This window comes from Prionailurus bengalensis, chromosome B2 (genome assembly GCF_016509475.1).
Source record: "Prionailurus bengalensis isolate Pbe53 chromosome B2, Fcat_Pben_1.1_paternal_pri, whole genome shotgun sequence".
Lineage (NCBI taxonomy): Eukaryota > Metazoa > Chordata > Mammalia > Carnivora > Felidae > Prionailurus > Prionailurus bengalensis.
In genome coordinates, this window is record NC_057349.1 from 30,325,668 (window position 1) to 30,341,698 (window position 16,031).

Here is a 16,031-nt window from a genome sequence, read left to right on the forward strand (position 1 = left end):
GGTTTGAAGCTCTTTTTTGTCTGACCAGGACACATTTTATCATTTCTGTGCTCTGTCTCTTCTGGGATCCTCTTATTTTTTTTTTTTTTAAGTAGGCTTCACATACTGTGCCAACGTGGGGCTTGAACTCATGACTTGAGATCAAGACCTGAGCTGGAATTAAGGGTCAGATATTTAACCGACTAAGCTACCCAGGCAGCCCCCTCCTGGATTCCTTTCTCTTGGGTCAGAAAGTCCTCAGAGATATAGAGGATGAGGGTCAACTTTTCATGGGGAATTGATGGAGCCCTCTGTTGGGAGTAAGGCCAGTTGCTTTGTCCTGAGCAGCCTTTGTCCTGGGCCCCCAGCCCCATCAGCATAATGACTAGTAGCAAAAACTCTTCTTGTTCTGGGGATTATTATCAGCCTTGAGCCCTTCTGTCTGTTCTGAGGCCCAGAGCTGTGAGCTGGCCCTCCTCATTTCTGTAGGTGTTCTCCTGCCTCTTGCCGTGTGTCCTCCCAGCCCCGAGGAAATGGAGGATTGCCGCAGAGGCTCTTTGCTCTCCTGTCTCACCTCCCTGCTTCTCTTCTTCCAGTTGCCTGCTGGGGGGTCTGCAGGTAAGTGTGTCCCCATCCCCCTTCCTGCATCTCCCTTGGGTGGGCGAGAGCCTCTGGGAGCCCTGCTGTGTCTCCATCAGGACAGATGGTTATTGGTGGAGGCCCTGGCTGTAGGAAAGGTCTGGTGGTCCCCCAACCACTAGGTATAATTAAATATTTAAGAAGAGTCCCAGAACCAAATGCAACCACTCTAGAAGACAGTATGGAGGTTCCTCAAAACATTAACAATAAAACCACCCTACAACTCAGCAATTGCACTACTAAGTATTTATCCAAAGGAAACCAATGTACTGATTAAAAGGGGCACACACATCCCAATGTTTATAACAGCACTATCAACAATAGCCAAAGTATTGGAAAGAGCCCAAATGTCCATTGACTGATTAATAGATAAATAAGAAACAGTATAGATGTACAATGGAATACTACTCGGTGAGCAAAAAGAATGAAATCTTGCCATTTGCAACAATGTGGATGGAACTTGAGGGTGTTATGCTAAGCGAGATGAGTCAGAGAGAGACAAATACCATATGATTTCACTCATCTGTAGAATTTAAGAAACAAAACAGCAGAGGGGAAGGAAAAGTAAGATAAAAACAGAGAGGGAGGCAAACCATTAGAGACTCTTAAATACAGAGAACAAACTGAGGACTGCTAGAGGAGAGGCGGGTAGGGGATGGGCTAAATGTGTGTTGGGCATTAAGGAGGGCACTTGTTGGGATGAGCACTGGGTGTCATATGCAAGTGATGAATCACTGGGTCCTACTCTTGAAACCAATCCTACACTGTATGTTAACTAATTTGAATGTAAATAAAATAAATTAAAAAAAAAAAGGAAGAGTCCCAGGACCATAAAATAAGGGAAGGGGACCAAGACAGTTGTCCAATGAGGAGTTTATGTCTTACAAAGTAAAAAAAAATGTGAATTTCACTATGAAAAGTGTGAAAATAAATTTCCTTTTATTTTTTGTTTGCTGGCTCTATTGGTATCTAAGTAGTTATTCGGTTATTAATTCATTACATTCCTTAAATATTTACAGGGTATGAAGTTTGTGTAAGGTGCTGATCTATGTACAAACCAGAGTCCCTGTCTCCACAGAGCTTACATTCTGGCAGGAGACAGTTAGTACTAACTACCTCAACTCCATGGAATCTATGTCTGTTAGAGGAGTGGACAGTATGGGAGAAGGAAGTAGAGCAGGGTGGGCAGTCAGCGGTGCAGGAGGGTGTGTGGGCAGGCAGTAGTCTCCATAAGGTGGTCGGTGTAGGCAGTGAGATGGGAATGAAGATGTGGAGTACCATCCTGTCCGGATCCCCATGGAAAGAGGGTTTCCAGAGTGGGGAGCAGCCAGAGCAAAGCAGGCAGTGTGCCTGGGTGTTGAAGGAGCAGAGGAGGCACGTGTTGGGTGGAACAGAGTGAGCAAGAAAGAGAAACAAGAGTTGGATGTCAGAGAGCACTGAGGGATCATCCTTATTGGGCTTGCAGGTCACTTCGGGAACCAGAGAGGCATTGGAGGGCTTGGATAGAGAGGGGACCTGGTTTTACTTACAGGTTAAAAGGGTCACACAAATGGGGCTGGGAAGAGGATAGTCCCAGGGAGACTAGTCACTGTCATTCCTCAGGTGAGACAGATAGTGACTCAGCCAAAGTGGAGTAGCACAGGAGATGAGAAGTCACTCTTTGTAGATGCAACAGGGTTCTTTCTGCAGAAGTGTCATGTCATGACGTGTCCACCACATCTCAGAAAACCAAGGCCTGTGAAAGGTGGTGGTGATTTGGGTGCTTGTGTGATGGAGTGAGGGCAGGTTTTAATGGAAATAACTGTGGGCTCTAGTTTTTAATGCACATGTAATTCAGCAGAGGAGAAACACATGGGCAGAAATAATAAACTTCAACCAGTTTTCAGTCCTGTTCTAAGAGGAGCCAAGCTGGAGCTGTGATCTCAGAGTATGGTCCCTGGAACATCAGTCTCAGCATCCCTGGGAACCCCTTAGAAATGTGCATCGTTGGATCCACCCCAGATGTACTGAGCCAGAAGCTCTGGGGGTGGAGCCCAGCTGTCAGTGTTTTACAAGCCTTCCTGGTGATTGTAATGCTTGTGGAAGGTTAGAACCCCTGAGTTAGAGAGTCCTTCATGGAGGGCTGGAAACCAGGAACACAGGCTGCTGAGGGAGTCTCTTTGATATCATTTCCAGGTTTCAAAGGTGTGGTAAGATGATCTTGTCCCAATTCAGAGTGGTCACAGCTCAGTCTGTCAGGTCAGAGCCTCCCACCTGCTACTCACCCCTGCCTGCCTGGGCCCCCCACCTGACAGTATGTGTTCCATGCCTCCCTACCTGTGTCTCTCCACTTTCTCACTCCTGTGTCTGTGTCCACAGAGGAGTTTGTGGTGATTGGCCCCTCGGACCCCATTGTGGCAGTGCTGGGTGGGAACGTCACGCTGCCCTGTCATGTGTCCCCAGCCATGGATGTGGAAAACATGGAGCTGCGGTGGTTCCGCTCCAAGTTCTCAGAAGCAGTGTTCATCTATGAAAACCAGCAGGAACAGAAAGAAGAGCAGCTGGCTCAGTACACAGGGCGGACCTCGCTGGTGAAGGACTTCCTCAGCCAGGGGGAGGCCACTGTGCGTATCCACAAGGTCCAGGCTTCCGACAACGGGCTGTATACCTGCTTCTTCAGAAAGGGAAGTTTCTATGAAGAGGCCAGTTTGGAGCTGAAGGTGGCAGGTGAGTGGTTGATCTATATTTAGTGTCCTGAGTGTTGGAGTTGGGAGCGACCTCAGGGGCCAAGTGAATCAGTCCCCTCATTTTAGAGATGAGGAAAGGAGTGATTTTCACTTATTGATTAGTTCAATAGGAATCCTTATAATTCTTTTTTTATTTTTAATGTTCATTTATTTATTTATTATATAATTTATTGTCTAATTCGTTTCCATACAACACCCAGTGCTCATCCCAACAGGTGACCTCCTCAATGCCCATCACTCACTTAATTCTTTTTTTTGTTGTTAGAAAAATCATCAGTTTATTTCTTTTTTTAAATGTTTATTTATTTTTGAGAGAGACAGAGACAGAATGCGAGTGGGTTGGGGCAGAGAGAGTGGGAGACACAGAATCTGAAGCAGGCTCCAGGCTCTGAGCTGTCAGCAAAGAGCCCTGACACGGGGCTCGAACTCACGAGCTGCGAGATCATGACGTGAGCTGAAGTCAGACGCTCAACCGAGTGAACCACCCAGGTGCCCCAAACATCAGTTTATTTTTAAGTTTTCTTTCATAAAAGAAAGTATTACGACTCGAGTATAAAATCACATTTTTGTTAAATTGATGAAAAGTAAATCAGAAATATTTCTTTTGATTTACAACTCTGTCATCAATGCATGCAAGTTCATGAGTACATTCTTTTAAAATTTTTCCTCTAAGGACTGGCTAATTATCTGTTACTCAACACCCCTTACCCCCATTTTTGCATTAATTTGTCTGTCCTAACAATATACTATACCAGTATCTTTTTTTCCCCACACCTGTACTTTATTTATTTATTTATTTATTTATTAATTATTTTTTTAATTTTTAAAAATTTACATCCAAATTAGTTAGCATATAGTACAACAATGATTTCAGGAGTAGATTCTTTAGTGCCCCTTACCCATTTAGCCCATCCCCTTCCCTCCACCCTTCCAGTAACCCTCAGTTTGTTGTCCATATTTATGAGTCTCTTCTGTTTTGTCCCCCTCCCTGTTTTTATATTATTTTTGTTTCCCTTCCTTTATGTTCATCTGTTTTGTCTCTTAAAATCCTCATATGAGTGAAGTCATATGATTTTTGTCTTTCTCTGACTGACTAATTTCACTTAGCATAATACCCTCTAGTTCCATCCACGTACTTGCAGATGGCAAGATTTCATTCTTTTTGATTGCCGAGTAATACTCCATTGTATATATATACCACCTCTTCTTTATCCATTCATCCATCGATGGACAGTTGGGCTCTTTCCATACTTTGGCTATTGTTGATAGTGCTGCTATAACCATGGGGGTGCATGTGTCCCTTTGAAACAGCACACTGTATCCCTTGGATAAATGCCTAGTAGTTCAATTGCTGGGTCATAGGGTACTTCTATTTGTAGTTTTTTTGAGGAACCTTCATAGTATTTTCCAGAGTGGCTGCACCAGCTTGCATTCCCAACCCACTTAATTCTTTATACCCTTTTAAGATATATAGAATCCCTACTAAGTGCCAGGTCCCCTTCTGGGCACCTGAATACATCAGTGAACCAAATAGAGATCCCTGTCCTGCAGAGTTTATGTTAAAGACAGTAAATAGACAGACAGATGGGTTATAGAGGATGTTGGATGGTGGTGAGTAGAGACTTAGCTAAGTGGGTATCTGGGGGTGAGAGTTCCAAGCAGAGGAATACTCATGTGAAACAACCAAGGTTGGAGTGTGGCTGGTGTGTCTGGGCAGACAAGGAAGCCATGTGGTTGGTGAGACAGGTGGATGGGAGGTTGCTGAGAAGTGACAATCCTGGTCCACGGGCAGAGAGAAGGGATTGATCTTGAACAGTGCATGAGGAGTACACACTTGTGCAGGTACTTGAGTGAATCCAGAAAGTGTTCCAAAGAGCCCTGGTGGTTGATGAAGGGCACAGAGAGCATGGTGATTGTGGTTATGAGCAGTTCAACAGTTAACCAAATAGTCCTGGGGCTGGAGTGGCCCGGGTGGGAGAACTTGGGAAGAAGTGTTGAGGGGTTTTGAGGTTAGGGGCGATGCCAGACCATAGAAGGCTTTGTGTGGTGTATTACGGAGTTGGGAAGAAGAGCTGAAGAAATTTTAAACAGAGCAGTGAAGGGAGGTGTTTTTGGGAGGAGGTTTGCTTTGACACTGTGAGAGAGGGTACATAGAAGGTGAGCAAGACTGGAGAAAGACATGTAGTTACAGGGTGGGGAGGATGGTTCCCTGAATTGATGTCAGAGCAGTGGGGTGGGAGAAGAGAAGGGGTTTCAGTGTCAGAGATGTTTGGAAAGTAGACCCAACTGAGTGGGTGGATTTGGGGACACAAAGAGTTTGGGGGTTGGAGAGAAGGGACTGGAGACTCCCAAGGTTTTTTTTTTTTTGTTTGTTTTAATTGTTATTTGTTTGCGTGTTTTTTGGCAATTTGTTGTTTAGTAGTAGTATTTAGAAGTATTGCTATTTTGTGTTAGTTGTTGATTGCTGTCATAATGCTGTGCAACATAGACAGAAATCTCAGCTGCGCATAGTAACAACCATTTATTACTGTTGAGCATTAGGGGAGTTCAGCTCACCTGAGCTGTGTTTGACAAATCTTAATGGTGCTTACTCATACATCTTAAGTGTAGGGGAAATATAATTAAAGACAAAGTCTCCGAATCCAGAAATCGTCTTCACAAAGGTAGTAGGGAGAGAAAACATTTTTATTATGGCATTAGCATTAACCAGTAAGTGATGTGCATCCCAGAGAATCTACCAAGGGGTTTCAAAGACAGAAGTAATCTCACCTTTTTACATAGCCATGCAGACGCAACTTGTTACATACATGTTCTCTGGATAGACAGTTACTAGCCCTCAAGTAAATGGACTTGACAGTATCATTTGTCATGGGCAGTGCACCCTAAATGTACTTGGTAATTGTGGTGACCATCTATGTTAGCTGATTGGCTTTATCCCAAGGAAAACAAATTCTCCAATCTTAAAAGTTAAAAAAAAGCTTTTAAATTCCAGTGTAGTTAACATGTAGTTTTATATAGTGGCTCAATATAGTGCAATATAGTGGTTCAACACTTCCTCCTGTTACTCAGTAGAGATTTCAACAGAAACTTGTCAGGCCAGGAGGGAGTGGCATGATATATTCAGAGTACTGAAAGGAAAAAACATGCAGCAAGGCTGTCATTCAGAATGGAAGGAAAGATGAAGAGTTTTCCAGACAAATAAAAGTTAAAATAGTTTGTTTTTACAACTTCTCCCATCTTTATGACAGGAAGTGGTTTTGCACTTGGGCCCTGGTCCCCAATGAGGTTAGGCTCCTACACTCCCCCAGTAACTGGGAGAGAGGGGTGCTGTCCACCTTGGTGTTAACAGTTCAGAAAGAGGGCTCCCATGGTCTTTAGAAACACATTCCTGGATCACAACCCTGACAAAAGGCCTATGTAGTTTTCGCAAAGGACATGTATACATTTCAAAGAGGAGAGAAAGCCCCCACAATCACAAATTTCCTCAAGTAAATGGCATAAGAAAAAGGATGGGAAGGGACCTTACTTCAACAGGGACAAGAAGCCTCTGCCTTTTAATATATTTTGTCCTGACAGTCGACCTTGACTAGGTTTACTCACATGGGTGAAGTTCATTGGGCTGTTGGCTGATCTAGGACAGCTTTGGCTGGAAGGACTGCTCTAGCCCAAGCATGTCCGTCCTGTGGCAGAGGGCAAGGCAATGGCACAAGTACTTTCCAACTCTGCTGGAGTCACATTCCCTGAACTCTCAGTGGCCCAGATAAGTCCCATGATGGAACCCGGAAGCAGAGTGTGAAGGCATTAAAAATATGTGGCAGAAGGTGAGCTGGATGTGAAACAGGCTTAAGGATTGGGAATATTTTCATCATCAGCCTATCACAGAGAAGCCAAATATGAATCAGTTCAGGGTTTGAGTTTGAAGCATCTGTGAGGAATCCTGGCAGAGCTAACATGTGGATATTAGCGGGGGGAGCTCAGGAAGTAGGTAGGGTTGTCAAGGATGGAAATGATTTACCACAGGGCAGTGAGTGTGCTAGCCAATGCCCTGGAGAGTGTGTGAGGTGAGAAGAGCAGAGAAGGATAGAACTTGGGATGAAATTCCTTTGTGTTACTCTGGGTGATGGACTTCCCAGCTTTATGGATGGGAGAAGAGCCCTGCCCTCTGCAGGTCCCCATGCTCCTTCCTTCTGTTCCCTGTGGCAGGACCCCTGCTCTAATCCTTGCAGGGACCACTCCCCAGGGAGCCCTGGAATGCAATGCTACACCAGAGTTGTGCAGAGGAAGGCTCTGCTGGCATCCCTGGATTCTGGAAGGCCTCCTTGTGCTCTCCAGCTTCTCTCTCACAGGTGTGGGCTCTGTCCCTCAAGTGCACATCACAGGGCCAGAGGAGGACGGGGTCCGAGTGGTGTGCACGGCCTCGGGATGGTTCCCAAAGCCCCAGATACAGTGGAGAGCTGCTAATGGGGAAAAGTTCCTGACATTCTCTGAGACCCATGCCCAAGACACTGAAGGGCTGTTCAGCGTGGAGTCTGCTCTGGTGGTGAGGGACAGCTCTTCAGGGAACATGACCTGCTCAGTCCTCAACCCCGTCCTGGACCAGAAGAAGGCGATGGCCATTTTCATCCCAGGTCAGCACTACTTCCCATTCCCAGCAGGGCCAGAGGGAGTGGCCTAGGGTTTCTGTGAGTGTTGGGCTGGGCTGCCCTGGTCTGTGCCGCTGATGGGGTCTCTGGCTGGCCACAGAGCCCTTCTTCCCCCAGGCCTCTCCCTGGAAGCCAGCTTTCATAGTGAGCCTCGTGGTGCTGATGCTCTCACTCCTTGGGGCTGCCTATTACATCAAGACAGAACATACTGTAAAGAGGCAGGAGATGCAGGAATGGGAGAGACTGCGCAGGGACAAGGAGGAGGCCCGGCGGACAAAGGAGGAGGCGTTGAAGGCCAGAGGTAAGGCAGCTCAGGAGCCAAGACAGGCAAGTGTGGAAGGTGGTGCAGAGGACAAGCTGACAGCAAGGGGCTTGGCTGGAAGCAGGTGGCTGAACAGGTCCAGAGAGGACAGCTGGAGCTGTGGAGGCGGGTCTGGAGTTAGATCTTCTAGGATACAGAGAAGTCCTTTTATGGGTTCTCTAGGTTCATCCTTTCTTAAGGATGGGAGTTCATACTTATTTTTCACTCTCTTTCAGATGAACTCCAAGAAGATCTCGGTAAATTCTGTTCTTTCCCCAGCAGTTTCTGAGTCCCCTGTGTAGGAGACACTCTGGTTATTAGCTCACCAGTTTCCTGTGTTGTCTTTCAGGCAGGAGGAAATCCATTTACCTGGGTGGTGAGTGACTCTCCAGTTGTCTTTGGGTCTCCTGTCCTACCTAAGCTAAGGTGTCCCTTCTCCTTGTTTCAGGCACAGACATACGGACCCTTCCCTGGGGCAGAAGTGGAAGTTGGTGGGGGGCAGGACCCTGCTCCATGGACTTTCCCTATCTGGGGTGCTGTTTCCCACCCAGTGCTTGGGAACCTGGGGTGATGGTGGTCCCTGGAGTCTGTCACGCATCTTGGGTTTATTCCAGTGCTCATCTTCCCACCATCTTGCTAACTTTTTAGCCTTCAGTGCAACTAGTTCTCATTCAAACTGGATGCTCTGAGATTTTGGTAAAGAAGCTATGTAAATAAATGGGGTCATTAAGTTTAGGAGTGTGTCCCCTCCATATAACACCACCCAGGGAGAGTCTTTTCTCTCCAGTGCCTGGAGGTGCTGGTCACAAAGTATGGGTAGAGGACTGGGCAGACCATGGGTGGGAATGTGGTGGGGTTAGCTGTCAATGCTCCAGAACTGTGATGTGTTTTCTGAGAAAGTTTGGCCCTTTTTACCCCAGATCCCACCTAATCCCTGTCCTTAATTCATGTCCCCTTTTGTGTTCTTTCCCAAATATCTCTTTGCTGGAAAACATTGGATGTAATAATGATTTCTGTTTATAATTATGGAATAATTTATATTTTATTCCCTAAAATATTTTCATAGAAGCAAAACTGAGTGGAGATAGAATAAATATATTTGAGGTTTTTAAGGCACAGGATACTAAATGGCTTTGCAAAAGGTCACACAGCTGCAGCAGGCTGGGGTGGAACTCAGCCTGCAATTCAGGCTTTCTGACCTGTGATCCAGGGAATTTCCCCCAATACCCTGCTGTCTGCACATCACAGGAGGATATCTCCTCTCCAGCCTCCCTACTCTGTTGGGAGTGTCACCTGTAGTACAGAGAGGAGGCAAGGCCAGTAGATCAATGCTAAGCATTCTTGTTCTGGCTCATATTTCACTAGAGTGTGTCCCTTTTCAGGCTGGAGGAAGGCGCAGTTGTATGCAGGTGAGTAACTCAGTTTTCTGTGCCCTTACCCCTTCAGCCTCAACTCTTCCCCCTTCTCTGTCAGTGGACCCCATACCAGGACAGGGTGGGTGTCCCTGTTCTCCTTGTCATGTTTGTCATTTCCTTGTGAAGACTTCAGGGACTCTTCTGGGAAACACAGATCTGCCTCTATTCTGACCAGTCCTCTACTGTAGGTCACTCTTAGGATTAGCAACTTCATCTGAACACACCTTGTTCAACTGATGCTTTTGCTGAAGCAGTGACGAAAGAGTGCTCATTTATAAGGACAGTTGTAACACAGTAATGGCTTTGTAGACCAGAAATTGCTGTCTCTAGAAGATTTCAGATATCATTCTTGCTTGCTTACGATTCAGGTATTCCTAAGGGGATCCTTGGTTCTGAATCCATTTTACCCTGAAATTCCTACATCTTGCGGATCTACTTTTGATTTTCCTGTTTTTGTCTTGGTCCCCTGGAATGGTGGTCATCATTTGTTTCCTCATGCTCCTTGTCCAAGTTGGGTTTCTTCCTCTAAACTTCCCTGCTTGCTGTGAAAGTAATTGCTTTAAATTGCCTGTTCTGAATCTGAGATCCAGAGCTTCCAGGATATTTATGGACTCCTGGTGGTGGGTCTGAGAGCTACCTGCAATTATATACAAAATCTTATGTGTATGTTTGTGTAACAGAGGAAGAAGTTAAAAAAAATTTTTTTTTGAAAGAACTGTAACGTATAATTGTTCACAACCATTATCTCTCCTTTAGGACAATTGCATGTTTACCTGATGGGCTTGTTACTGGTTTGATTTATCAGGGCAATGTGTGAAGATACGGTAGGAGAAAGTTAGAGGAGTGAAAATTGTTTATCAGAAAAGTTGGGAACAAATCAGGGAAAGAAAAGCAGTGAGGAAGAGAGGAGATGAGAAGGGAGTAGAAATCCTGTGATTCCTCTTGGAGAGATTTTGGGTAGCTCAGAGTGGTGGAAGAGAGACCACAAATCATAATCACGGTGGTTTGAGTGTAAAGTACACAGAGGGTGTGCAAAGTTTTTGGGTGCACAAGAAGTAATAAACTCCCTGATACCTCTTTGAGAGATTTCTGAAAAGACTTACAGTATTTTGAGCAGTTTTGAAGTACTTTCTGACTGAGTTTGCTTCTGATCTGAGACCATCTCAACCTTCCAGTAGCAGTTGGGGCAAGAGTGTGGTGAGGGGGATCCTAAAGCAGTGAAAGTTATCCAGAACACCACTTAGCACCGGTGTGAGTTAAGAATCTGGGTCCTTTGAACCTGTGTGAGGTGTGTATGTGTGTGTGTGCACGCGCGGGTGTTTGTCCCAGCTGTTTTGTTCATGATCATGAACATGGACTATGAGAGCAGAGAAGGGGGAGCCAGGGATGCAGGAGACCTGGGGCTAGATGTGTGAGGAAACCCCCTTAGAGAGTCTCCCTGATTCCTGGGATTTATTTATTAAAAATAAGGATCAAATAGTCTTCTTTTAGCATTCCCCCTTCTCTGATGGATTGAAGTGCATGTGTTTTAATGTATACCTTGTATACCTTTTTATTTTGTAAGGACAGATACCATTACAGTAGAATCAATATTTGCATATTGGTCAGCTCATAGCGTGAGGTGAAGTAATATCTGATCTCATCGTATTTAAAAATTGAAAAATAATTTTTCAATGCCATGAATAAGGGGGCCTAGGACATGACCATATTTGGGTACCTACTACATGGGGTTTCTCCTGGTGATTTCGATCTCTCTGAGCAGTTAAGGGGGGAAGCAGATGACTAGACCTGATATTTTTGATTTCCCCTTACATATAGGGATATTTTCCTCCCAATAACCCATGAAAAGGGGAAACAAGTTCATAGTGTCTGTCCTTTCCCTAGATGTATGTCTTTCCTGCTTGAACTTCTGTCTCTCCCTTCCTTGAAACCTCTCCATTGCCTTCTGACTAGGGACAATTTCTCTGATGCTGTGTCCTGAATTCTCCTCGCCCAGGGCTTGTAGTTGTCTTCCAAGTTCAGCTCTGCCAGGTTGTATGGTCTCTACCATGGCTTAGATTCAACCTCCAAGTTCAGTTTAATCAATTCTTTAGAAATAAATGGAGGCCTCAGAATTTTTTATCTCCCCAATTCTTCTCAAAAAAACCTAGCTTTCAGGATAGATGTGTGGCTAAGGATTCTTGAGAAAGCATAATATGATGGTGAAATCTGGGTCTAGAGCTTTCTTTTCAGGTTGTTATCCAGCCTCTCAGTGGTTAAGTTTTATAGCTGGGCTTTCATGGGAAGGCTGTAGCATGATGGCTGTGTGTGTGTGTGTGTGTGTGTGTGTAAAAGAAATAAATGCTTCAGTTGAATGTTTCCCAGCGATTTTTCCAAAAGATATCAACACTGATATGTACAGTCTCCTCAAATCTCTGATTTGTTGTCACATTTGTGAAATATGGTTCTCTTGTAGACTGGCGGAAGGAGAAGTTCCAGGCCTGTGAGTTACTTCTCATTCTTTCTGGGTACTCCTACTGCTGCCCCATGGCCTCTGATGTCTCCTTTAGCTTGCTGTGGTGATACAAATGCTGGCACCATCAATGGTTGTGCAGTGGGATGGGGCAGTGAAAGTCACATAGCTGAGCTTAGTGAATGTGGCTGATATTGGATTCCAAATAGATATCCTTAAGTCCTTGAGTCCAGACTAGTCCTCAAGTTCCCTGTGACCCATCTAACCCTCAGATCAGTCTTATGCTTACTTCTCCTGCTTGGAGAGCTGTGTACTTGAGTCACAAGACTCTCATCTCAGGAGGCTTAGCCCTTCCCATATGCAACTAGGTGTCTGAGGGTGGTGGTGGTGGTTGTGTGCCCTTGTTATGGGGCAGGGGAAGGTCTTGCATGATTGGCAACTCTCTCTGCAGTGTCTGTCACTCTGGATCCAGCGTCTGCAGATCGGCACCTTGCTGTCTCTGGTGGACAGACTAGTGTGACCTTGGAGGACACAACTGAGGACCCAGGAGGACCCTGTAGCATCTTGGGCCAGGAGGCCATCACATCAGGGCGCTGCTACTGGGAGGTGGAGATCAAGAATGGAAACAGTGGCGAGTGGGGTCTGGGGGTCTGTAGGGGAGATGTGGTGAGGAAAGGCTGGTACAGAGAGTTGCCAGAAGTGGGGTTCTGGGTTCTGAGGTGGTACGGAGGTAAATTATATGCCCTTGTCCTCCCTGAGAGTCAGGAAATCTGTGATGAAGTTCCCCACAGGGTGGGTGTTTTCTTAGACCTCAAAGAAGGGGATGTCTCCTTCTATAACATGACTGATGGATCTCACCTTTTCTCCTTCCCTCTAACTTCCTCCACTGGGACTCTGTTTCCATACTTCATGATTCAGTCAGGAGATGTGTCCCTGACCATCTGCTCTGTGGTGGGTGTGCCTACAGAGACCCCTGTGCCCCTTAACAATCCTCCTTCTTCTTTGGAGGAACCTGTAAGCCTCTCAGGGGATGGGTTCAGCTCAGGCTCTGCTGTTGATGGTGCTCTCCCAGGGGCCGACTCTCCATTACTCCCCTATGGCCCTGAGGCTATGTGACCATAGGACCCCAACACTGTCCCAGACTCCTTATGGTGGCTCTTTCTGGAGCTTCACATTCCTTGAGACAAAAGCCTCTGAGGTCAGTCCTGGATGACCTGGTGTCTTGCACTCTTGCTCTGGATGCAGTCTCCTGGGGTATGGCTATGAGAACACTCAGTTCATGCCTTATGCTAAGGCAACAGAAGATAATAGTTGACTGAGCTGGTTTAGGGTAGGCTGAATTTAACTATTGGAAGTAGTGCTTCTTTTGGTAATGAAAATTATTTCATACAGTCTTTATTCTGCTTGGATATGAAGGAGATGAGGGCTGAATGACTCTGCAGAATTAAATGGTGTATATTTTATCCAATTTGAGTTGTGCAGATGAACCCAGAGGCTATGAGTAGGTCACCAGTTCTATTTTGGGAAATGTGCACTCTGACCAGAGACATTGGCCATCCAAAAATTTCTGGAGAAATGAATGGCTGATTGATGTTCAAGAGGAAAGCAGTCTAATATTCTACTGTATATACCTCCTATTCTGGGATGGTGGAAGCACACTTATCTTACCAACCTTAGGAAATATCTGTTATTCGTGAAATACCAGTGCTGTGTTAATTCAGGAATTAAGAAGAAGGATCTGGTTCTTCCTGTGTGTCAACTCCAGTTGGAAAGAAGAGAACTTCTACCAGAATAAAGATATGAATGAGGAAGAGAATTTTCAGATGCTGGGTGAATTTCAAGAAGCTTTGACTATGAGCATGGTTTCCAGAATCTGTGTAGTGCCTCTCATTACTTCCAAGTCCAAAGGTGGAGTGCCTGAGTGGCTCAGTGGGTTAAGCGTCCAACTTCAGCTCAGGTCATGATCTCACAGTTCGTGGGTTCAAGCCACACATCAGGCTCTGTGCTGACAGCTCAGAGCCTGGAGCCTGCTTCAGATTCTGTCTCCCTCTCTCTGCCCCTCCCTGCTCATGCTCTGTCTCTTTCTCTCTCAAATGTAAATAGACATTAAAAAAATGGGGGAGGGGAAGAGGACCTAATAGATATTTTTCCAAAGAAGACATACAGATCACCAATAGACACATGAAAAGATGCTCGACCTCACTCATCATCAGGGAAATGCAAATCAAAACCACAATGAGATATTACTTGACCCCTGTCAGAATGGCTAAAATCAAAAAGACAAGAAATAAGAAGTGTTGGTGAGGATGTGGAGAAAGGGGAACCTTCTTGCACTGCTGGTAGGAATGCAACCTGTTGCAGCCACTGTGGAAAACAGTATAGAGTTTCCTCAAAAAATTAAAAATAGTATTGCAAAATAGTAATAGTAATAAATGAATGATTGATTAATATCACTATTAGTTATTTACACAAAGAAAATGAAAACACTAATTTGAAGTGATGTATGCATCCCTATGTTTGTTGTAGCATTATTTACAAAAGCCAAGTATGGAAGCAACTTCAGAGTTCACTGATTGAGGAATGGATAAGGAAAAGTTGGTTTATATACATCATCGAATATTACCCAGACATAAAAAAGGATGAGATTGTGCTATTTGTGACAATATGAATGGACCTAGAGGGTATTATGCTAAGTGAAATAAGTCAGACTGAGAAAGACAAATGCCATATGAGTTAACTCCTATGTGGAATCTAAAAAAAAAAAAAAAGAGAGAGAGAAATGAATAAACAAGCGAGCAAAAAAGCAGAATCAGACCTGTAAACACAGAGCACAACTAGCATAATGTTTAAACTTGTTGAGTCACTAGGTTGTACATCTGAAACTCATGTAACATAGTGTGTCTACTATACTCAAATAAAAAAATTAATAAAAAATTAAAATAACATAAGTTAAGCTTTACTTTATTACGGGTTTTTAAAAAGCGTGTTTAATCGTTTCCACCAACTGGCACATTATAAAAACACAATTCATTTTACCTTAGCCCTTCTTTCATGGCTTAGGTATTTCTCTGAAACTGTTTGAAACACACATGAAGAAAGATAAGAGATATTATATGGCTGCTAAAGAAGAAAGTATAATATTAACCGCATTAGCATCAGAATAATTTATATTCTGAGCAAGAAAACTCATTAATGGCCATGAGCAATGTTTGCTGATAAAGCAGCTGAGACATGAGCCTGATGAGCTGGGGGAGAGCAGGGAAGTTTGCTGTTTGGTGTCCTTCCTGCAGTACCTCCAGGTGTCCTTCCAGGGTCCTTAGGGAACATCTTCCCTGTGCTTTGTCATTCCTTCATGTTTCTCCCTCCCAACATGGGATCCAAGGACTGGAATTCAGAGGAGATAAGCTTTCTGGCCATGTCATTCTGAGCCATTGCTGAGTCCAAGGTCCTCTTCCTGCTCCTTTTTCACCTAGAGTTGTGTAGAGCTGGGGGCTGGGCTGGGCTTGAGGACTGGGAGGTGGGGGGAGTGTCCTTGCAGGTCCAGCCTTCCCTCCTCTAGGAAGTTCCTGGATTAAAGGCTAATAGATGGCAGGGCTCATGTCTTCCTTCATCTCTGTGTGCATGTGTGAAAATGAAGTGTCATAAATACAACTTGTGTAGCCCAGTTCCTGGCACTTAGGAGGAGCGCAGTCAAATTTGTTTTCCTTCCCTCAGTCTTTTCATCAAACTCCCCTAATGTCTCTTAGGTCTTGAGGAGTCTCCCTCAAGCAGACTTGAGGGCAGGGATTGGTGGGGGCCATGGTGGATGGATCTGGAGGCTAATATAGGTCCTTATCTCATTAGTTTACTTTGCATTAAGTTGCATTTTGCCAACAT

At 44.9% G+C, this 16,031-nt stretch overlaps 1 protein-coding gene across 1 annotated transcript; it reads left to right on the top strand.

Moving 5' to 3' along the window:
• Window positions 1-493: 493 nt before the first annotated feature.
• LOC122489352 (butyrophilin-like protein 1) lies at window positions 494-13,968 on the top strand. Its single transcript, XM_043591073.1, has 9 exons — window positions 494-597; window positions 2,977-3,324; window positions 7,691-7,972; window positions 8,088-8,288; window positions 8,525-8,545; window positions 8,638-8,664; window positions 9,671-9,697; window positions 12,159-12,185; window positions 12,607-13,968. The coding sequence occupies exons 1-9, from the start codon at window positions 513-515 to the stop codon at window positions 13,269-13,271; spliced, it is 1,683 nt and encodes a 560-aa protein (XP_043447008.1). The 5' UTR covers window positions 494-512; the 3' UTR covers window positions 13,272-13,968.
• The last annotated feature ends 2,063 nt before the right edge of the window (window positions 13,969-16,031 follow it).

Coding starts and splice junctions, on each gene's coding strand:
- LOC122489352 (XM_043591073.1), top strand. CDS start 513: ATGGAGGATTGCCGCAGAGGCTCTTTGCTCTCCTGTCTCACCTCCCTG. Junction 598..2,976: donor GCCTGCTGGGGGGTCTGCAG/GTAAGTGTGTCC, acceptor CTGTGTCCACAG/AGGAGTTTGTGGTGATTGGC. Junction 12,186..12,606: donor GAAGGAGAAGTTCCAGGCCT/GTGAGTTACTTC, acceptor CTCTCTCTGCAG/TGTCTGTCACTCTGGATCCA.